Consider the following 23452-nt stretch of genomic DNA (forward strand, 5'->3'; position numbering starts at 1 on the left):
CGGCGGCGCCGTAACAACACACTACGTATACATGAGACGAGCGGTCTCATGCCCACAAAGGGCTTATTGACATGACATGCGTTTAAGCTTCTTAAAATTTTCTCCCCCCATGACCAAGATTAGTCAACGGCATGGCCGCGGATACGCTCGTGGGGCCTCAAAATGGCAGTACATGACGTTATGTTCCGGGTGCATGCAAGCAAGGAGGCTTCTGACCTGCTTTTTTTTTTCCTTGGCTTCGGTTCGGGATGCATCCCCTGGTGGCGGGGAGAGCTCAATTCACCACCGCTCTGACAACCATTCGGACACGCACGGCATATTATTTCACACAACATGATATCCCACAGCTAGCCCCGATTCTCATCCCTAGCCGTAACCAGCTCCAGCCAAGGCGGGATCCTCCCGAGCCCCGGCCTTCTTCCAAGAAGCCATCAAGATCCTTCATCCGCACACTCTGCAAGTCAAGCCCTCCTAGCCAGGGTCGGTGTTTTGCAGGATTGTCGTGACATGCATGCATTCATGACCCATGCCTTGCTTGGCTGCGTTGCGTCTCTTTGCTTGAAACGCAACAACTCCGGAATGTGAAAATGTCGTCTGTGCCCGTGAATATGCTCGGACTAATAAAACAATCATTTGATCAAAATCCTTGCTACCGCAGGCACATGTTCGATTTTGGAGGGTATCTGGACATCATGTCATCAGGAAAACAGTCGCCAAGTATCTATCAGGACATTGGTCTCATGCTTCAGTTCTAATGATTCCATCTATACGTGCAGCTGGAACGCAAAGCTCCGTAATCAACTCTTCTCCTCCGCCACCGTCATCTTGGCGGCATCGCACAACGCCCTGAACAAGCCGTCCGGCCTGGCGTACAGATTCGGTGCGCTGTCGAACTCGGCGACTCGGCCGCGGTCCATTACCAGGACCCGGTCACAGGAGTCAATGATGGTCTCGAGTCGATGCGCTACGGTAAAGACTGTGGCATCCGCCATGATCTCGGTCAGCATCGCCTGAAGCTGCTTATCGGCTCGGCCGTCAATTGAGGCTGTTGCCTCGTCGAGGATGACCACTCTGGATCGTCTGACGAGGGCGCGAGCGATGGAGATGAGCGACCGTTGACCGTGGGATACGTTCGCTCCGTTCTCTTTGACTTCGAAGTCAAGGTCGAGGATGGAGCCGTCGTGAATGCGCTTCTTTCCAGTATCGCTCGACTCGCTTACCACCCCGCCAGTCGACTTGATGGCTTTGGTGTCACTCTGCTCGCCGCCGAGTCCAACCGTGCGCAGGCACTTTGCCAGCCAGACGTCGTCGTATTGCTGGAATGGATCGAGGTTATATCTTATCGTGCCGGCTAGAAGCACCGCGTCTTGGCTGATGACGGACAAGCGTGATCGCAACAGATGCAGACCGACCGTATGGATGTCCGTGCCGTCAATAATGATTCGTCCGTTTGTGGGCTCGCAAAGCCTGAGAAGAGAGGTAATCACTGAAGACAGTTTGTTAGTATCGACCCATCACGGATCTGTGTACATGCATGTATTTTCGTCGCCAAAGACTTACACGTTGTCTTGCCTGCACCGGTCCTCCCCACAATGCCAATTTTTTCACCAGGCCCGACGTCAAGCGTCACGCCTCTGAGCGCTGGATCCAGGCCGGGGCGATGGCTGAGAGTGACTGACTGGAACCGTACATGTCCCTTTCTTGGCCATTCCTGTTCCTTGAGGCGCTTGTCTACGCTCTTGACATCATGCGCAGGCTCCTGCTGAATGCCATACGCGTAATGAAGCATCCTCTCGACCGAGTTCATGTTACTCTCAATCTCGGCGCTGAAGCGAATCATGTTACCGAACGCAGCCTGGGCAGTGACCATGTACGACAACACTGCGCCCCCAGAGGAGGCATCAATGGTGTCGCGAAGCCCAACAACCAACAGACCTACTCCCAGCACGAGGATGGCACCAGAAAGATCGAGACGAAGGTTGAGCCAGCGCATGGCGGCAATAGAGAGCCAGTAGGCTTTGTTCTCCGTGTCAATCTTGGCAGCATTGTCATCAACGAAACGCTCCACAACGCCAAAGGCCTTGAGGGTGGGCAGTCCAGACAAGGACTCGCCAAAGTGTTCGTAAACACGGCTTCGAAGAAGGTTGTTGAGACGGCGTAGCTCTCGTGAGGAAGGACGATAGTACATGCCGGTCCAGATATACATGAGCAGGACACCGCCGGCAATAGCCAAGAAGACGGGCAGGATAATGCTGACGACAATAATGGTGCCCATAACCTGTACCAGTGTTGAGATGAAGATTCGCAACTGCTCGCCGACAACGTTATCCACGGCATCCATGTCCTTGCTGAAGCGATGCGTAATACGTCCTTGAGGTGTTGTGTCGAAGAAGGCCATGGGGGCAAATAGTACGCCAGAGAGAGCCGCGGCGTGGAGTTGGTTGGAGCACCAGAAGCAAAAGATGGCAAACACGCTGCTTGTGAGGAACAGGCCGAGAGACTGTCCGATACCCAACGCAGCGAAACCTCCCATGTATGCGCTCTCCGATATGCTCGGGAACTTATTAGTCTGCCACCAACTAAGCCATAGGGGGGAGACAACGCTGGTTCCTTGGAACATGGCTATGGCTGCCAAGAGTAAGGGCACCGTGAGCCATGCGTTTCCAAGCCCCATGTAACGCAGGTATGTCTTTCCGCTGACCGTGCCGATCAGTCGCTCCTCGTGTTGCATAATTTCTTTGCCTCTTTCTTCTAGGGTGCCTGGCTTTTTTGAGCCTGTCGGGGCAGAGGTGGCCTTTTCTTCCTCGTTGTTTTTGTCTGGCGGTTTTGCGTGGCTTGCTTCGTCTTCGCCCTCCGGAGGGACCTCCGCGTTTCTGTCAGCGTCAGCAGGTTGTTTGGTCTCTGGAGATTGATGCAAGCTCGAGTCTTGCGCCATTGATGACCCAATGTAGTCGTGGAATGGTCCGCGTAGGCTGTCAAGATGGTCGAACGACCCCTGTTCCACAGTGCGTCCCTTATCCATGTATACAATATGATCGGCCTGGCGGGCTAAAGCCATGGAGTGTGTTATAAAAACAATCGTACACTCGTTGTTTCTGCGCGCCTGATTGACAACGCTGTCGAATACACGAGCGCCCACATGAGCGTCGAGCGCCGAGAAGCAATCATCCAGTAATAAGAGTTGGCTTTGACCGTATACAGCCCTGGCAAGGCTGATTCGTTGCTTCTGGCCCCCTGAGAGAGAAACTCCCTTCTCGCCCACAACAGTCATGTCGCCGTCAGACAGCATGTGGAGGTCCTGGTGCAAGCAACACCGACGGAGGACCTCGTCGTACCAGCCTGCATCAAACGGCCGGCCGAAGACGATGTTCTCCCTCACGGTTTCACTAAGCAGCCAGGCCACCTGCGGTGCCAAGGCCAGCTGCCGGGCCACGGAGAGGTCGAGGTTGATGGAGCATGAAAGTGCCTCGACGAGATGCATGTCGCCTAGAAGTGCCCTAAAGACTGAAGATTTCCCAGAAGCCACAGGGCCAACAATGGCGACCAGTTGGTGTTTTCTGACCTTGAGCGAGTCAATGTACAGTCTCTGAGATGGAACGGCAGGGGGCTTTTCGCCAATGACGCTGTCGCTGTCGCTGTCATCCGCCAGGAACTGTTCATCATCGTGGTAGGCGAACACGGCATCTTCAACCTCAATAACACAACCACTCCCTGCTTCCCGGCTCTTCTGAGCGAGCTCCTTGCGCAACGCAGCATCGCATGCAGCGGCCTCGTCAGAGGCAACCATGAACATGGATAGACGCTCCAACGCTGCTCGCGCGTCAGCAATTGCAGAAATGGCGATAGGCAAGGCACCAAGGGGAGCCCTCATGAGTAGAAAGAAGGCTAGACCCGAGAATACTACACCGGCTTGCATGTCACTTCCAGTGACGACCCCGTAGCACACGATGCTGACCACGGATGCAAGAGTAGGCGCCGTGAATGAGACGGCAATATTGAGGGCCCGCAGCAACATTCTCTTGCGGATGTAAACGACCTCATCAGAACGCAGTTTTCCAATTTTGGATAGCAGGCTCTTCTCATATGCATTCGTCTTGACGAGACGAATGGCCGACACGGCCTCGACGACGGCCTTGACACGAGCGTCGGTAAAAGGCATGCTGTGTCGACGGAGTCGGAAGAGATTATTCATCATGAGCGACTGCAGAGGGTAAAGCAACGCCAACAAGCCGAAGCCAGGCAGTGCGCTGTATCCCAATGTCCAGATGGCAAGGCCCAGACAGAGGATGATCTGGAGAATGCTTGTCCACGCAGAGTGCAAGTAGCTGCAGCAAAAATCCACACGTGTCACATCGGCGCTCATCAAGCTCATCAGTTTTCCTGCGCCCAGGTCGTCCTTCAACCTTGCTCGCTCGGTGAGTTGAGTTGTTGACCTGCGGTAGATTACGTGCATAAGAGCTGCTCGTAGCAAAAGTCCGGTCGAAGCAGATCGGTAGAAGCCGTGTACATTGGAGACAATAGAAAGGGCCAGGACCGCAAATAAGCCAACGGCAAAGCCAAAGCCTGATCGATATGCTTGCCGAGACGGATCATTAAGCGAGTTGATGAGGAAGCGGATGAGCAGTGGTGACACCATCTGCGTCAAGTCGCCCAACATCTTGAGCAGCCCCCCCGACCAGAACCATCGGAAGCAGATGTCGTTTAGAGAAAGTGTCAGGATAGTCGCGTCTGTCGTCCTTCTTGTCCAGCAGTGTATCCAGGAGAGCCAACGCGCAGGAAGACGACGTTGTTTGTTCGCCGCGCGCCTCGCGGCCCACGACTCCTCGAGGCGACGGGCGTGGTCGATGACCAACCTGGTGCTGGGAAGGTCGTAAAGGTCGTCAGTTTGAAGGGGTCTACTATATCCCGTCCGCAGTAGTGTGCCCAGCCAGTTGAATGTGATGACGGACAGCAGGTCGGCCCTCGATTCTGGCGTTTCGGTCTCATGTGCATGGCTGTCGGTGCCCTCTCCATTTTCCGCCCTACTCGAAGAGAATGCTGGCTTTGAATCGACATGCCGTTGCGTGAGCCTCGTCTCGATTGGTTTCTGTGACAAGAAAGGGACCCTCCTGTACCACTTCCTGGGGGGAAACGTCTTCCCGTCGACGCTTGCCATGGCGTTGTTGGCATTGATTGGAATTGGCGAGGATTGGCGAATGCAAATGTACAGAATTTTTTCAGCGTACGGTCATGTTCACGGTCAGTCCCGACACAAGAGTCCACTCACATACGGCACATGCACCCGAGTCCAGACAAAACGGAGGATCGAGAGGCGACACGAACCACTCGGTACGGAGTCCCGGGCTGAGGCACTCACCGGTTGCGGAGCCAAAACTTGGATGAAGACTGCAGTCTAGACTCCAGCCGACATTGCAGCTCGGCATCACTTGCCTCATTGGTTGTCATGTTTGAAAGGTCCTGCGAGATAACGCGCTCCCAGCCATGCAATGCAATCCATGCCACCAAGGAAGGCGGATGATGACGAGAGCACAGTGCGAGCATGACATTTGGTTTAACAAACGATTGGTGGGCTCTTCTACATGGGAGCAGCTAGCCATTGTCGTAATTATCCAATAGAACTACGTGTTGACACAGACAAGGGAATTGATCGACTTCGCATGAGTCAAAAGAGGTTAACTGTTTTTCTGGTACGTACATCCATGCGAACCGCCAATAGTCGTTCAGGATCATCAACATTCAGACTCGTGCTTATTCCCACCCATGTCGGCGTAGAAAAGTTTGTTCCAAGTTATTCCAACCCTCGCATCCAACAAGCGATATCTGCCGCCCCTCCTTCTCTCTTTTTCTTTCTTTCTATGCTACAATTCTTTCGTTGGGAGCTTGCAGATACTCATCCCTCCCTGCCTTGTGACGTGCTTGCAGTGAGTGATGCTACCAACTCGCTCTCCATCACACTCCCAGACATTCTACATATCTTCTCTCCTTTTTCTTTCTTTTCGAGCACCTGGCTGGCAAATACATCAACCGGTTCCTCATTCAGGTGATTGACCGCACTTAAGTGAGCAACCCACCTTGAAGTCCCTGATAATCCGACCAACATCATAACCTCCAGTAACTAGCCATGGGCAGCGTAAACAAAGAGCCGGAATCTGCGCCGCCGCAAGAGCAAACCAAGATCTCCTTTAAACTGCCCGATGGCAAATATGAATTGTGGATTGACGCAACTGCGTCAGGCAAGTCGGTCGCGTATGAAGTCGGCCAAGCAAATTTTCCAATGCCCTTGGCTCGCTGGACGACAGCCGACACAAAAGTCAGAGTATCGCCGGCGATGGTCAATGACAATGTGAGCGAGTATGACAGCCTACTGCAGTTTGACATTGTCAACAATGACGCATCGCTAGTCTCATTTGGAGGCAAAGCCGGACAGGAGGACCCGGCACTTCTATGGGCTGCCGTGTACGCTCTATGGCTTCACCCTCAGCTCAGAGAGAAGGACCTTGTTGCCATTGCCGTCAACAGTCAGCTGCTCGGGGAGTATTTGCGATGTACTGGCTTGGGAGTCATCTCTCCCTTCTCCCAGAACGGCTCCACGACGACCGTGGTTCCGAAAGACGCCATCTTCTGGGTTCACCGTGAGGCCTTCTGGCAAGGCGCCGGAGCACCAGACTCCCAGAACTGGATTCGCAGCCGCCCCGAGGTCACGCAGTTCCCCGGCTTCAATGGCACGAATGGCAGCTTTCCCAGCCAAATTGGCTTCACACGCAAGGGCAATGTCTGCACCGTTCACCCTGTGCGGCCGCCCAAGCCTGCTCCTGGGACCCTGATTTACTCTCGCTACATTGTTGACCTCGGTGAGCACCTGCGCATTTACCACATCGATGCCAGTAACCCTGTGCACTTTGAAGCCTACGCGAGGTGGCAGAACTCGGATCGCGTGAACGCCGGATGGAGGGAGCGTGGTCCCGACGACCACCATCGCAGATACCTCGCGTCGCAGCTCGAAGATCCGCATACCATGTCGTGCGTCTTTGAGTGGGATGGCCAGCTTGCCGGCTACACGGAGATTGGCTTCGTCATGGAGGACAATGTGACTTGCTTTATCGGTTCCAACTGCAACATTGTGGTCGGTGAACACGACCAGAACGTTCATTTCCTGGTCGGAGAGGAGAGATTCCGCGGTGGGAAGCGTTATCAAGCCGCCAATTGTTCAATCATGCACTTCGCGTTCTTGCGGGACCCGCGTACAAAGCAGATTATTCGCGAGCCCCAGCACGACCAGCCAAACGTCAAGATCCTAGAGAGGTTCGCCCCGTTGGAGAAGAAAAAGCGGTTCCATCTGCCACACAAAACGTCCATGCTGGTTGCCTTGCAGCGGGACCGCTTCTTCCAAGCAGGTCACTTTCTATAGCGTAGTCTTGTGAAGCAGCGCCAAGGAAAGCCGCCATCCATGCTGCATACTACAAACCAAAACATACAACGTGAAGTTTGTGGGTACTGTCGGGTATATCTCTGGAAACAATCTTTTAAAAGAAGCTCTGTTGCTTACCTTGCCCGTACCAAAGCCTACCAGGCCCAAATGAAGCTATATTTTGCCCATGGACAACCCATTTTGCACCGTGCTTTGAACAAACGTGCACCCGCTGAACGTCCTGTTCGCGCTCCCAGCAGTCCACCGCCGGCAGTAGCCGATGGCGGTACTGCAGTGCGGTGTCGGATCAAAGTCCACGTCTCGATCTCTAATCTGATTAGATGGTGTGTGGAGGGTGTGTGGCATGTGCCTTGGTGGTCACAGTCTGTACACTGTGCGGAGGTGCTTGTGGGTGTGTTCCACTTCCCGCTGCGAAATCTTATCAATCAGATAGCCAAGGCAGTGACTCCAACTCGACGACCAGGGATGAGGTGTTGATCTCAACCCATCGTATTTCCGGCAAACTTTTTGCAAGCAGCCTCAGCGGCGCAGGCGAACTTTGTCGATTTCGCTAGAAATTCGAGCTCTCTCCTTGTTGTCCTTATGTTTTTCTTATTTTCATGATTATTCGAGCCGTGCCTAATCGTTTGTGGCTGGACGCTGCGCTTTGAGTAGTACAACGTGACATCCCGTGGAGGCTACCAACTTTAGAACCAACTTGTGGGTGAGGGATTTAATTTCCAGACGAGATTGCGGGTCTTGAAGCTAGTCCGAATGGGGCTAAATTAGCCCAAACTGCAAGTTTTGCGGTCTGAATGACGATCAACGCCATCCGTAGGACGATCAACGCCATCCGTAGCTTCACTCTTTCCTTGTTTCCCGGCCCAGAACTCTTATTTCCTGTTCACTGGTGCGGAGAGAATTCTGAAACGATGTGGGCTCTGGGGCCGGCACCGGATGTTTGCCCCGCGAAGTGATGATGATGATGATGGATGCACCCTGCCAGTCCATGGGGGCGATTTTATTCCCACGCTCCTTGGCCGAGAGGTCGTTGCGTGTACAATGCGCCAATAGCAACAGCCATCGTGACATATTGGCGGACGTTGAAAAACAGTCATGGACACAATCAATGTTGCCTGATATTCACGCATGTCACAGTTACATCAGTTGGTTTGAGAAACAAGCCTCCCAACAGACACCTGGCCTGCCAACAGGCCATTCATGCCATATCATCTCAAGAGTCAAGACGCCATTGTGGCAACTTCACACGATATTCGCATGCGGGACACAATTCCTCTACAGCCACCACCGGCTACGCAGCTTCGGCCGCTGCATACCCTCCACGAGGTCGATAAAACATCATGCGATGAACTGAGCTGGACGGCCTCGTTTGGGTCGCGACCAAGCGAGGGGACGGTTCTTCGAGCCTTCATCAGCCTTGTCTCTCGAGTTATAGTCGCCGAGCTCGACGAGGTGTTTTATGTTAAACATGATTCACGCGGCGGCTTCATCAGGGCTCGCGCCGGCGACAGCGCTCAGGCTGGCAGGTATTCCTTCATACGTCACGGGGAGGAACAAGGTGACTTTTCTACCGACTTCTCCATCGGCCCAGGAACAGTGCGTCACTCCAACCGGGCTCGGGGTTTTCGATGCTAACAGTGTGTTTAGGGCCTGCAGCTTCACGCGGCGGAGGGCCCCATACGGCTCATCGCGCCGGCAAGCATCATCACACAACCAGCCCTTGACGCCTTGGGTCAAATGTTGGTAGATATCGTCCTGAATCTAGAGAATGGCGGCGGCGGCGGTGTCATTGAATGGACGCAACCCTCCGTGTTAAACTACCCTCCCACAGACAGACCCGTGCCGTTGTGGCCTGGCGAAGGGCAGCCTACGCAGCCGGCGCTGCTCCACGGATGGTTTGAGCAGAGGGCTCGAGACCATCCTCAGCGGGTTGCCCTGGACTTTCTCACGGACCTTGCAACCGGGAAGAGGAAACAATTCACCTATAAACAGGTCTCAAACGCCGCCGCCGCCTTGGCAAGCAAGCTTAATCAAGCCAGCTCCCAGTCGGGCGCAGCAGTGAGGACAGTGGCCGTGTCCATGGGCCCGTGTCCCGAACTATACATCAGCTATCTTGCTGCTCTGAAAGCTGGCCTGGCTTTCTGTCCAATAGCTGTGGATGCCCCCGATGAGAGAAGAGACGCACTACTGGCTGACTTGAAGCCGGTGGCAGTTCTGGTAGACGGATCGGGCGAGCTCGACGCAGCCGTGGAGAGCATCAGCGTGGCTACATTTCTCGAGACGTGCGACGTTGAGCCTCAACAACAACGTCCGCCTCCGCTCTTCCACCCCTGTGAAACCGACGCAGCCTACGTTTTGTACACGTCAGGCACGACTGGTCTACCCAAAGGCGTCATCGTGAGCCACATCTCTGCAGCCTGCACGGTCACCGCTTTGAGCAATCACTATGGGCTTTGTCGCGCCGACACACCAACACGCGACCGACCAGTTCGATGGTTCCAGGGCGCGGCGCCAACATTCGATATTTCAATCTTTGAGATCTTCTGGACGCTCAGCACGGGCTCAACGCTCTGCTGCGCTCCCAGGAGCCTCACCATGCAGAATGTGGACAAGGTAATCACCGCGTTGGAGGTCGACATGACAAACGTCACGCCCAGCTTCGCTAGCCTTATTGATCCATCCTCAATACGCGGCCTCGTGGTAGGTGGCGAGACGCTCAACACTCGACTCCTACGAGACTTTGCTCGCCACAACCCCCCGGGCAAAGACGCTCCATCGGTGCCGCAGGGCATCTACAATGGGTATGGTCCTACGGAAGTGACCATCTACTCCGTTGCCCAAGCCCATGTTCCAGCAACCCAGCGAGGCTCTGTTATCGGCACGCCGCTGACGACTTGCGGCCTTCTCATCGTCGACGACCACGTTCAGGGGCTGGAACCCGTGGCCATGGGCGCGACTGGTGAGCTGGTTCTCACAGGGCCGCAGGTCAGCAATGCCGGCTACCTCAACCGACCCGAGGAGACGGCCAAAGTGTTCGTCGAGGATGCCAGATGGGGTCGTGCGTACAGGACTGGTGACCGCGCCAGGATTGTATGGAATGATCAGGGCGAGCTCCTCGTCGAGTTCTTGGGCCGAATGTCCGACGGCCAGGTGAAGCTGAGTGGGCGGCGTGTCGAGCTCGGGGAGATTGAGAGTGTCTTGGCAAACAATGCCGAGGGCGTACGGCAGACGCTCGCGTGCGTCTGGAAGCCTCGACGTGATGCGTCGGGCTCCGAAAAGGTCATGAGTCTGGTGGTCGTAGATCCAAAGAGCACGCTGAGCTTCGAGGCTGTTCAGTCACGATGCGCGGAAGCAGCGCGACGTCATCTGCCGGACTATATGAGGCCTGCTCGAATCCTCCAGGTCGACGAGCTGCCTCGATCGGCCTCTGGCAAGGTCGACCGCAAAGCAGCGGCAGCATACGTGCAAAGAATGCTGCCGCAATCAGAAAAAGTGGAATCCCAGGAAACAAAGCACGGGGCCCTGGAGAGCGCAGAGGATGCCCAACTCGAGAAGGAGATCCTTGAGATGCTGTCCATCATCGTCAGCAATGACTTCAGCACCGGGCCCGCGTTGACGGCCACCACATTGCTCGTCGAGGCTGGAGTAGACAGTCTTCGCGCAATGAGGCTCCTGCGTGAAATCAGGAACCGGTGGCCAGACTCGACGGATCTACAACCATCATTGGGCTTGCTGCTCGACCCCAAGGCCAGCATTCGATCCGTCTTCTTCACCTCAGCGTCAAACGCCGACGCCTCTTGGGGATCAGCCGTGGACGAGGCCAGAGCCAAAGCCAGGGCAGAACGACGGATCGCCGACTTTGCTTCCCGCCACGCGGTCGAGTCGCTCGCCAAGATTGGTTCCATTGAACAGTCCGATGTTGAAATGGTGTTGCCTGCGACAAGTACGCAAAGCCAGCTGGCCGTGAGCTTTGCCATGGACCGACGGAATTATGTCAGTCACACAATCTTGCCGCTGGAGCCAGGCGTCTCTCTTGAGGCGCTCGAGAAAGCCATTCATGACGTCCTCGATCGACATGCCATCTACAGGTGTGCCATCGTTTCGTGTGACGATGACCTATCGCCATTTGCTCAGGTCGTCTTGAAGCCGGACGCCTGGCGTAGATGGATAGGCAACGACATAAGAGTTGTGCGGAGACGGGGCAATACCGCCGGGGATGCTCGCGAATGGCTCGATTCAGCCCATCAACACCTGGACTTTGAGTCACAAAAGCTGTATTACGCGCAGATCGTCCAAGCTTGCGCCGAGGATGTGTCCGACGGCGGCAATGGGCTGCTCGTAATCAGCATGGCACATTGCATCTGTGACGGTGCATCACTAGAAGTGTTGCTCGGCGATATTTCCAGAGAGTACGCAGGCCTCGATCCTCTTCCGCGGCTCGGTATCAAAGAAGCCGTTTTGGACTGGGCCTCTGGCGTAGACGCCGAAACTGACAAGCAATGGAAAGAGGCTCTTTCAGGCTGGGAAGTCGAAAGTTTCCACGCCTTGAGCGGCAATAATGTGAAATCATCCGCACCAGGAGCTGCGGGCGACTACGGCCATGGCGTGATCGAGTTTACCAGCGGCTTAGAATGGCAGACGCTCGAAGCAAGGAGCAGGGCCTTGGGGGCTTCGCCGCTCTCCATCTTGCAGGCATCTTGGTCCTTGCTCCTTCGGGTCTTCTCGGAAGCAAACACTGGAAGTGTCGTGTTTGGTAGTGTCATCTCTGGACAGCACGAGGCTATTCACGCACCCAGCTTCTCCGTGGTGCCGTGCCGCGTTTCTCTACCTGACCGTCAGACTGTGCGTGAGCTGGTGGAGGGACTCGCAAACCGCTCCAGATTCGCCCAGGGTCACCGAAATATGTCTTTTGGCATATTCGAGACCTTGCCGTACAACACTGCTTTGGCCCTTCAGGCATACTCTCCTCCCGGGGCCAGCCCCAGCACAGCCCAGGACATGGCAGCAGCGGCGCCCTGGACTGAGATACGTAGCCCGGCAATTCGCTATGATTTCGACATCTTCGCCGAGGTGTTCCCAGCTGGTCGTCGCGCCGGTAGTTGCCAGACCAGAACCATCTCATTCAAGCTCACATATCGCGACGACGCCCTGTCGCAAACGTCAGCCGAGGTTATCGTGAAGCAATTTGCAGAATTGACCGGGGTGCTGCTCAGTTCCGAGGCCGAAAGTCTAGTACAGACTCTGCCAGCTCGCCTGCCCAGGGGCTTGCTGTCGGCAGAGGGCGCCGTTCCCATGTCAACGAAAGACACGGCGGAAGAGGAACGTCTGAGACGGGATCGCGCCGAGATTCTCCACGCTCAGTTTGAAAACCAGGCTGCAGAAACACCAGATCTGCTGGCCCTGAGCTTCTACACGGCTCTGGACGCCTCACCTGTTGACGTGACCTACGCAGAGCTCGACGCCCGGGCTAATTGGCTGGCGAACATCCTGCGCGAAGAAGACGTTGATATTATTCCCATCTGCATGCAGCGTAGTGTTGAGCTCTATGTCTGTATTCTGGCCGTTCTCAAGGCTGGATCTGCCTGGTCTCCAATCGACGAAACCTCGCCCGTCCAGAGACGAACGTCGTTGATTGCCAGGACGAAGAGCAAGATCCTGCTAACAACCACCGAGTCCTTCCCTCTGGCTGAGCCATGTCTGGCCCACGAGAGTCTGACTGGTGTACGCGCAATCCTCGTCGACAAATTCGCAAACAACACGACATCTGTGCGGGCCGAGCCGCGCCGCAGCGTCCAAGCCTCACGATCTGCTATCGATGGACAAGACCTTGCTTACCTCCTCTGGACCTCGGGCACGACTGGCGAGCCCAAGGGTGTCATGATTCAGCACTGTGCCGCCGCGAATGCCATGCGCGACCTCCAGGTCCAGGTCGGGCACGGCGCGAAAGACCAGGTGCGCACGCTGCAGCTATCAGCCTACAGCTTCGACGTATTCGTGCAAGATCTTTTCTTCACATGGGGTCTGGCCGGTAGTGTGATTAGCGGAACACGGGAGCTGGTGCTGGGCACATTCACCGAGTTTGTAAATAAGTCACGCCCGACCCACGCTCATCTCACCCCATCTTTCGGCGCCAGCATCGACGTCGAAGAGATCAGGGGCTCGACTCTGCAGTTCGTCACCTTCATCGGCGAGAAACTGACGGAAGACGTCGCTGAGGCCTGGGCTGCGCCAGGGATCACCACCAAGGCGTACAACACCTATGGCCCGGCCGAGAACGCTGTCGTATCAACCATGAGACAGTTTTTTGGAAAGAGCCGCGATCAAGCCAAAGCTGCCAACGTTGGCTTCCCGTTGACACCTTGTACGGCGTACGTTGTGCGTGAAGTCGAGAACCCCGATGAGGAGCAGAAGAAGCAGTGGGAACTCGTGCCTCGATATGGCGTTGGTGAGCTGGCACTCGGCGGTGCGCAGGTCGGGAAGGGGTATCTCGGCGACGAGGCCAAGACCATCAAGGCTTTCATCCAAGGAGGCCCGGGTATCGATGAGCGTATCTATCTAACCGGAGACATGGTGCGTCTGAACGATCACGGTTTTGAATTCCTTGGCCGCAACGACGATCTGGTCAAGATCACGGGTATTCGAATCGAGCTGAGCGAGATCAGCGCGGCTTGTGCCACCGTCAAGGATGAGCTGCCCGCCGTCGAGCACGTCGAGACACTCTACCTGCCGCGCCCAGGAGTCGGCGGCGGCAGCAGCGATGCCGACCACAAGGTTGTGGTCACCTTTGTGTCCGTCAAGAAGGCGAACTATGAGACGGCTGTGATCCGAGCCAAGGTTTTCCAGAGGGCGAGGGAGATGCTGCCAACGTACATGGTGCCTGGGCACATAGTCGTGCTGGACGCCACCATGCCGCGTACAGCTTCCAACAAGGTCGATCGAAGAGCCCTGCAGAACATTTACAATAGTGCCGATCTCAATATTCTCGCGGGACGCGACGCGACGGCCGGTAACGGCTCAGTTGTCAAGGTCGACTGGCCGGAGCATCAGCTTCGCGTCGTCGTGGCCATTGCGGAGAACTTCAAAGTGCCCATCGAGCCCCTTTCCCCAGATGACAGCTTGGCGAGCCTGGGATTCAGCTCGCTGCAAGTCACCAAGTTGGCCTGGGCATTGCGGCGCCAGATGGGGTGTGCTGTTGGTGTCCTTGACCTCATGCGATGCCAGACCCTGGGCGAATTGGTCGAGGTCGTCCTGGACTCCATGAAGACGATCCGTGGACCTGACTCGAAGGCCAAGCCCGCTCCGGAGACCTCGTGGATGGCTCCCATTAAAGAACATCTGACAAAGTGTCTTCAAGGAGAAGTACGACCAAAGGACACTGCCTACATACTGCCTGCCACACCGGTCCAGGAATCACTTCTCGTCGAAACCATGATCGACCAAGGAGCATACTGGTCACACCGCATCTTTGACCTCGATCATCTCCCCCGAATCGATCCTTCTCGTCTAGAAAGCGCATGGACTGCTGCTGCCACTCAACTCGACATTCTTCGGACAGTCTTTGTGTCACTGTCGCAATTTTCGGTGTACGACGAAGAGGCCAAGGGCGCGGACAATGCACAATGGGCGCGCCAGAAAGGCGTCTGCGCTACCATTCTCCAGGTGATCCTTGAAAAGACGCGTCTTCACTGGACCACGATTCGCAACGCAGACACAAAAAGCTTGGCTCGACTCGCTGAGAAGATACAGATGAAGCTTACGCCTCTGGGGACCGGAGAGTGTCATCCTCCGTGGGCGGTCACTTTCTCCGAGGGCAACAACAAGATGATGTTGAGCATGCATCACGCCCTCCATGACGAAACGGCCTCCAGAATGCTTCTAGACATCGTTGCCAAACTGTATCGCAGCCCGAAGCAAGCTTCCGGACCCGACAGTGCAGTTCTGCAAATGGAACGGGGCATGGAGCTGGGCCTGTTGCCATCCATTTCCCAACGAGACGAGGCTTTGGCTGCGTGGACTCGACGACTAAGTGGCATAGTAGAGGCCGATGGTGCCCTGAACGGACTATTCCCCGATCTTACAGAGTCCCGTGTGAAACAAGAAAGAAGGATTCTTCCCGCCAAGCGCACCATCCCCAACCAGCTGCGTGAGCGTAGAGCCGGTGCGCCAGACCTGCCTCGTCTTGTGCAATCTGCTTTTGGCTGTGTTCTGGCTGCTGTCCTTGAGCTGAAAACCGTCGTCTTTGGCCAGACGGTCTCGCAGCGTATCTTACATCCAGACCTTGCCCGAGTCGCAGGGCCTGCCATGGCCACCTTGCCGGTCATTGTTCGCGCGCATGCCTCGAGCGCCCTGGAGCTCTGGGCCGCGATGGAACGCGATGCTTCTTCGTCTTTGAGCCAAAGCGCCCACAGGCTGCACCCGGTGGACATGAAGAAGATGATCAATGAGGGTAGCGGACAACGCCATGCCCCCTTTCCAGCCCTGTTTGTCTTCCACCCTGCTGCTGCCCTTGACGACGAGGCTCATTTTGACATCGGGCTTGGAATGTTTCACGAAGTTGGTCAGGCTCTGTCACTGAATGTCGAGCACCCTATGGCCTTGAATATCTTCGAGGCCGACAACGTCATTGAGTTGACAGGGAACGCCCGTCATGTCTCTCAGCCGATGCTGGAGCTCATGCTTGACCAGACTCTGGACCAAGCTCGCGCGATGTTGGACCAGCCCCAGGTACCACTAGACCGACTGAGCAACTACATGCGCCGCGAGCTCGTCTCTCTTGTTGGTGACCATGCCACCCTTGTGGGCACAGATATTGTCAAGAATCCAGCGGACCTGATCACTAAGCAGGCGATTGAGCACCCGGATTGGATTGCCGCAGAGGAAGTATTCTTGGAAGAGGGCGAAGACGGAGAAGGCGGCGAAGAAAAGATCATTACCAAGACCCTCACGTATCTTGAGCTAGAAGTGCTTGTTGATGCAATTGCTTCCATGCTGACCAGCCACAGACCGGACCTTCAGCCCGACGACGTGGTTGCTCTGTACCTCGGGAGAGACACCAAATCCTTGGCTGCCATCTTGGCCATTTTCAGGTGCGGCTGCATATACCTTCCCATCGACGGGGATCTTCCCGCGGCCAGAAAGCAGCTCCTGCTCCGTGATGCGAACGCCAAGCTCGTTCTCACTACGAAGATCTGGGCTGGACATCTGAATCTGAATCCGGACAGTGACCCTCCGGCCGTTTTCCTCCCCGAAGGCGACGACGAGCTGGACGTGATTCGAACCTGGCCTAGGACCTTTTCCAAGCATGACGCCAGGCTTGGTGACGGAGGCTACCTCCTTTACACGTCCGGCTCAACAGGCCGTCCCAAGGGGGTCCGGGTCACAAACGAAAACCTGCTTCACTTTGTTTCTGCCATGACAAAACGCCTGGTTGAAGCCAATGCGGATACTGCCAATCTCGGAGGCGTTGGCAAATACCTCAACGTCGCATCTCGGGCCTTTGATACCCATCTCACATCCATGTTTGCTCCGTGGCACCTGGGTTTCCGTTCTGTCATTGGCAAGGACCGCAACGGTATCTTTGCCAGCTTACAACAGGTCATTAACGAGGTCGAGATTACGCACATGGGATCCGTACCCTCTGTGCTCACCCAGCTGGGCTTTCGTCTTGCGGATGTGCCTTCAGTGAGAGTCCTGACAATCGGTGGCGAGAAGGCGTCTCACGAGCTTTTTGAACAGTTGAACGCCGGAAGCCCCAAGGCGGCACTTGTGAACTTTTACGGACCGACCGAGGCCACCATTGGGTGCTTGAGCCACATTGTCGGTCCCGGATCCAACGCACGCAACCTGGGTGTGCCGCTGCTTGGTCTGGAGGCCATCCTCCTTGTTCCCGGGGATGGCGACGAGCAGGTGGTCGCCCGTAAAGGGCAGCCAGGCGAGTTCTGCATCGCCGGTCCGCAGGTGGCCGTGGGATATCTGAACAGACCGGAAGAGAATAAGAAGGGCTTCCAGCACACCAGATTACTGGGAGGTGGTGTGAAGCGCATCTACAGGACGGGCGACATGATGAGGATGATGCACGACGGCACTTTGGAGTTTCTCGGCAGAAAGGACCAACAGACCAAGATCAGGGGCCAGCGCTTCGAGATTGGCGAGGTCGAGGCGTTCATCAAGAAGACTGTTGCCGATCAAGGAGCCATAGACGTCGCCGCCGCGGTTTTCGACCAGAGACTGATGGGCTTCCTGGCACGCAGGGTGAATACACTACTCAGGGCAGAGCTCGATGCCGAGCCTGAGCTGCTCCCGCGGCAGAGCCAGGCGCTGCAAGCCGTGCTCTCGGCCGTGGAGCAAGCGTGTCGAGAAGGGCTCCCGGCCTTTATGGTCCCGGACATGATGTGGGTGTCCAGGATTCCGTACCTGGCTGCGTCCGGCAAAGTCGACAGCAGGTCCCTCATCAAGTTGGCAAAGGACTTTGTGACGCTCCAGCAAAGTCCTCAAGTTGCCTGCATGTCGTCCGCGGGAGCTGCCTCGCCCCTGAACGGGGCAGAGTTGGGGGTTGTCGCTGCGATCCAAGAGGTCGTGGGCAAAAAGGTCGTTGCCGCCTCGGCGAGCGATATCCGTAGCCTGGGAATTGACAGCCTTTCAAGTGTAAACCTGTTGTCAGCCCTCAAGAGGCGAGGCTTTGACAAGGTGACCCTAGTAGACGTACTTTCGCCTTCCTGCACAGTCGGCTCGCTGGCCCTCGCGGGCAGTACAAATTCCAGCCCCGATAGATCGGTAACTACACGTCGTACGAGCCCAGCGAAGAAGCTGAGCTTGGACGACCTCGGTCCCGGCGCCACGAGGTTGGACAGAGCAAAGGCTGCCGCAGTCCTCCCTTGCTTGCCTCTCCAGGCGTCTCTAATCGCCCTGTCCCTCAACTGGCTCAACTCGTCTGAAGGGATGGAGCCCGCGGACGTCCCCTACGTGACACAGTTCAACTATCAACTTGCGCCCGGAACAGACGTTGCTCGATGGAAGAAGACGGCGGCCCAAGTCATCTCTTCGGAAGCCATGCTGCGAACTTGCTTCGTCCAGCGGGACGAGGACGGCCAGATCTTCCAGGTCGTGCTAGAATCACCACCATCACCCTTTGACGGCCAGGACGACGCTGCCGCTCTCGTAGCCCAAATGAGCTTCCGCCCGCCTATTCGCCTGCAGGTTCAAGATGACGAAGCGTCCTCCAGGACGGTGGTGTCGTTGAAGGTGCACCACGCCTTGTATGATGGTGCCGCTATCGCGTGGCTCAGGAATAAGATGGAGCAAGCTTACGCCAAGGGGGACCAAGCCGTGGCGTTGGATAACCGGAGCCTCTCGACTCTGCAGAGCCTAGCTAACCACTGCGACCTCACCGTTGAAGATACCCAGTCCCTCAAGAACGCATGGCAGGCCAAGTTGCGCGGTATTCGGCCCTGCCGCATCGGCCGCGACACGGACGAACTCAACAAGGACACAATGGTCCGCTCGATCCGCCATCTCGCCTACACAACGGCGGAGCTCAAGGCGATGCTGCATCAGGGGGGGTCTGTGTCCATGTCCACTGCCTTCCAAGTCGCCACTACCCTCTGCCTCGCATACCTTACCAAGAGATCGTCCATTGTCTACGGATTCACCATGTCCCTCCGACCCCTGTTGAGCAACGTCTCCGAACACGTCAACGGCTTTGTAGGGCCGTGCCTGAACACCATAGTTCATGCAATCAAGCTCGAAGGCGGGACGGAGACGCTGCCTCACCTGGCCGAGAGGGTTCGTCAAGGCCACGCCGATGCTTGCCGGGGCAAGATGCCGCTTGTGGCCGCAGACAAGATCCAACGCTGGGCCGGCCTTGAGGAGAAGCTCTTTGACAGCCTCCTGACCATCAACGTTGTCTCAGCAGATGAAGACTCACCTGATGGAAAGCCTGCGCCGGGCCACATGACGCCTCTGCCTGGCAAGTCCAAGGGCGATCTGGCCCTGGCAATCGACGTTGACATGCGTGCCGATGGCAAGATTGTCGTGTCGCTTTCTTCCGCAGGCGTCTTGACCGAAGCACAGCTTCAGGATGTTGGGGTTGTGTTGGAGAAGATTGTTGCTTCCTCTGCGGACAATAGTGCCACGATCGAGCAGTTCGCGCCTTTGACCTACGAAGCTGCTGGCCTTTCTCGAAACAGCATCGTCAATGATTCGTCCGCCCGGTCCGCATCTCGACTCTCAAGCGAGGGATTTGATGAGGCCCTGGCTTGCGTGGTGTCTACTGCATGTCGCCTCTTGAGCCTGGACGAGGCTGATATCAAGGCCCGGAACCCGGAGATGACGTCACTGTACCAGCTTGGAATTGATTCTGTCAATGTTCTGCCCTTTGTCAAACGTGTCAACAAGTCCGAGGGGATCAAGATCACGCCCAACGCTGTCATCCGGGCTCGTACTGTACAAGGCGTCGCAGCGCTCGTTTACCAGGCCAGGAGCAAGCGCCGCGCGCCTAGCAGCATCGACGGGGCTGAAAGGGGGAATACGAACGGGGGGCGAGAAAAGTCTGCTGCCGGTCAGGCTGACTATGAGCAGATCATGCGGCAGCTAGCCGGCGATGTTCTCTTCATCGCCACACCACTCCAAGAGGGCATGCTGAGCGCCTCCATGGCCATTGAAGACCAGGCATACATGTACACCCACGCAATGCAGCTATCTGAGACGGCGCGTGAGCGGGACACTCCAAGCTTTGGGTGCTTCTTCGCTGCCGTCAACGACACCGTGCAGACATGCGAGATCTTGAGGACTCGCTTCATCTTCACGCAGAATGATGACGCGCCGTGGGTCGGTGTAGTCTCGCCCTCGGAGCAGAGTGACCTTGTCCAGTGGGACGTTGCAAAGTCGGGCCTGGTCCGGTTGAGAATTCACCACGCCCTGTATGACGCAAGATCCATCCAGGCTGTGTTGCGACTCTTGAATGAAGACTACGCCAGACGTCTTGCCGGCCATGGGGGGGAGGACAGAGGAGGCCACACTGACGTGAAGTACCTATTCCGTCCCTTTGCCAAGGCGTCTGCTCTGGCGCAGAAGCGTGCCGTGGCATTCTGGACGGATACGGTGCGAGACTACGCGTATAGTCCTGTTGAGATATCCGGCGAGTCGCTGCACGCTTCCTCTTGCTTCTACTTCACCCTGGGCAGCTTGGAGCTGGCGAGCCTTCAGAGCAAATGCAGAGCGGCAAGCGTGACTTCCAAGGCGGCCATGCAGCTCGCCTGGGCCAAGGTCCTCTGCGAGTCGGTCTACAAACAGCCAGATATTGTCTTTGGGGAGGTGATTATGGCAGGCGACGATGACAGCGGCGATATCATAATGGGGCCGACCATCAACACGCTTCCTCTGCGTATCAAGTTGGCTCATCAGTCGGGGGCCATCAGCATCGGTCAGGCTTTATCTCAACTACAAGCACTGGGCGACAATGCCAGGGACGCAAAGGGAATGGCGTCCTTGAGGGCCATCCAGACAGCATGGAGATCGTCCAGGGCTGAAGGTGTCAACACAGCCGCCGGCCTCTTCCAGAGCTTGTTCGTATTCGACGGCGTCATCGGCTCCGAAAGCGACAGGCCACGGACGGATCTTGTCGTGCCGGCCCGTGCCGCGACGCCGGATGATACGAAGACTGGTGAGAAGGGACCTGCGTACGATGACTACCCTTACATCGTCAGCTTCCGTATCAAAGATGGCGCCTTGCACGGCGCCCTGCGAACCAAAGCGGGCGACGAGGAGGCGAATCGCCTGGGCCAGCGGTTGGAAGCTGCCTTGCGATACGTTGGGGCGGAGAATCTGGAAAATTCGGCGCTCGATCCCGCCCACGTACCTCGGGCGGATAGTTGGGACAAAGAACGAGTACCCAAGAAGGGGGCGAGCGGGGATGCTGATTGTCTAGCATCAGATGGACTGACGGGAAAGGCTGAGGCCGTTCTGGACCTCGTAAAGCAGGTGGTCGGGGACAAGATCAGAGGGGAAGACATACGGTGCAACACCAAGTTGGTGAACATTGGAGTGGACTCCATCTCGGCCATCCGCTTGTCCAAGATGCTGAAGAACAAGATGGGCATTCGTGCGAGCGTTTTTGAAATCGTCAGAGGCGCCAGCATCCAAGATGTTGTCAGGAAGCTGGCGTCGACGGAAAGCACCATCCCCAAGCATCCGAGGGAGCAACCCCTTTTGCAACGCAGCGGTCTCAAGGGACTGGTGGCCGACAAGCTTGGTCTATCACAGGAGCAGATCAGGTCCATATCTCCTGTTCTCCCAGGGCAGCGAGAGACTTTGCGGCAGTGGCTACACAGCGGAAAGAGGTTCTTCGAGCCCCCCTGGGCGTACCGGGTCGACGATTCTACTGACGCAAACAAGGTGGCGGCTCACTGGGCGGCACTTTGTCAGGCACACGAGATTCTGCGGACGACCTTTGTCCACATAGACGAACCTTCAGAGGTGGTGCAGGTTACTCTGGATGAGAGCATTTCTGCGGCCAAGCGCTTCACAGTGGCCCAGGACCTCACTCTCACGATCCAGGGGCTGGTTCACAAGGACGTCGGCGAGGGCAACGTCAAGCCGTCTGACCTTAAAGAAGCGCCGGCTCGTCTTTCTCTCCTGCAGGCGTCTGACGGACAGGCGCTCATTCTTCGGGTACACCATGCCCTGTACGACGCATGGAGCATCAAAATGATCGAGAAGGACCTCGCTGGTCTGTTCGCATCCACGCCGTTGCCATCCTACCCGTCTGTTCGGTCCGCAGTCCGGGAGATCGTCCACCTCAGGCATCCCGAAGCAGAGCAAAACTACTGGAGGCAGCACCTAGCCAAGGCACAAGACACAATCATCCAGCCGGGAGCCGTGGCAGCCAAGGACAGCAACCCGCGCCTGGGACCGCACTTCAAGGCAGCCTACGCAGACGTTCTGCCGCAAGGCGTCGCCGATGCCCTCGGCAGCGCCGTCAACGGCAAGGCCTACACCTCGGCCGCAGTCATCATCGCCTATGCTCGCGTGCTTGGCCGCGTGACGGGCCGGACGAGGCCCACGTTCGGCTTGAACCATTCCTCGCGCTCCTTGTCTTCCGCTGACGGCGTGCACACGCTCGACCTCACGGGCACGAGTATTCCCACCATGACCGTGACGCCACTTAGCGTGGACTTGGAGGTCCGACCAGAGCAGCTACGGCTCGATGCTGTTCAGGATCATGTAGCGCAGCTCACCAAGTTCGCGCAGGCCGACAATCTGGACAAGCTGTCACCCAAGTTCAACTCCTTCCTCAACATTCTCTACTCGGCGGGAGAGGATGTCGAGTCGCGACCGGACGGCATCGGGCAGAGACAGGTGCTGCGCCGTCTCAAACTCGGCGAGCCTCTGGCTTCCGAGTACTTCACAAGGACTGCGCCGTCGTCGGTTGTTTCGACCGTCGACGCTCTGGATACATCCTCCATGCCCGACCAGAAGCTCTACTTCAACGTCCTCGTGCACCAGAACGGAAACATGAGCGTCAATGTGAGCGGCAACGAGCTCCTTTTGCACGGTGACCGTGATTTTGTCACCAAGTTCCTGGAAAAATTCAGCGCCGAGTTGATTCGGTTCGTTGAGGAGACATAGGTTCCATTACGAGGACGGGAGGGTTGTTTCCGTAGTCTTCTATAAATTCTTTTGCTTGTTTGTTTTCACTGTCATTCAGTATATATGTCTTGTACACACACACACATACATATATATATACGGGTGTTTCGGGGCATGACACTTATATTCAGGATGAATCCTTCATCCGGGTAGAGCATTAGACCGAGGCTGTAGAATGCTTTTCTAAAAAGGTGCTTCGCTTCGCCTCATGAGCTAGCAACCACGCGCTCAGCTACATCTGTCCATGAATGACGGCGATGGAACGAACGAACCCCCTCAACTCGGCTCAGTGTCAGTGTCACGGTCCCGAAATCAGGGCCAACAACGGCAACAAGACGGCTGCGGCTGTACCAGCAGGAAAGCCTCCGAGCCCTCGGC

The 23452-nt window shown here is 56.4% G+C and overlaps 3 protein-coding genes across 3 annotated transcripts; 2 read left to right on the forward strand and 1 right to left on the reverse strand.

Moving 5' to 3' along the window:
- Nucleotides 1–797: 797 nt before the first annotated feature.
- On the reverse strand, nt 798–5155 carry MAM_06029 (ABC transporter, transmembrane domain, type 1; the record flags this gene model as incomplete). Its single annotated transcript, XM_040824827.1, has 2 exons — nt 798–1486; nt 1561–5155. The coding sequence occupies 2 exons, from the start codon at nt 5153–5155 to the stop codon at nt 798–800; spliced, it is 4284 nt and encodes a 1427-aa protein (XP_040677247.1).
- A 966-nt stretch (nt 5156–6121) lies between these two features.
- MAM_06030 (Acyl-CoA N-acyltransferase) lies at nt 6122–7408 on the forward strand (the record flags this gene model as incomplete). Its single annotated transcript, XM_040824828.1, has 1 exon — nt 6122–7408. One exon carries the CDS (start codon nt 6122–6124, stop codon nt 7406–7408), a length of 1287 nt encoding a protein of 428 aa, XP_040677248.1.
- Nucleotides 7409–8629: 1221 nt separating this feature from the next.
- MAM_06031 (AMP-dependent synthetase/ligase) lies at nt 8630–23053 on the forward strand (the record flags this gene model as incomplete). The annotated part of the gene is made up of 2 exons (XM_040824829.1): nt 8630–9025; nt 9077–23053. The coding sequence occupies 2 exons, from the start codon at nt 8630–8632 to the stop codon at nt 23051–23053; spliced, it is 14373 nt and encodes a 4790-aa protein (XP_040677249.1).
- Nucleotides 23054–23452: the final 399 nt, after the last annotated feature.

This window comes from Metarhizium album (assembly GCF_000804445.1).
Source record: "Metarhizium album ARSEF 1941 chromosome Unknown scaffold_17, whole genome shotgun sequence".
Classification (NCBI taxonomy): Eukaryota; Fungi; Ascomycota; class Sordariomycetes; order Hypocreales; family Clavicipitaceae; genus Metarhizium; species Metarhizium album.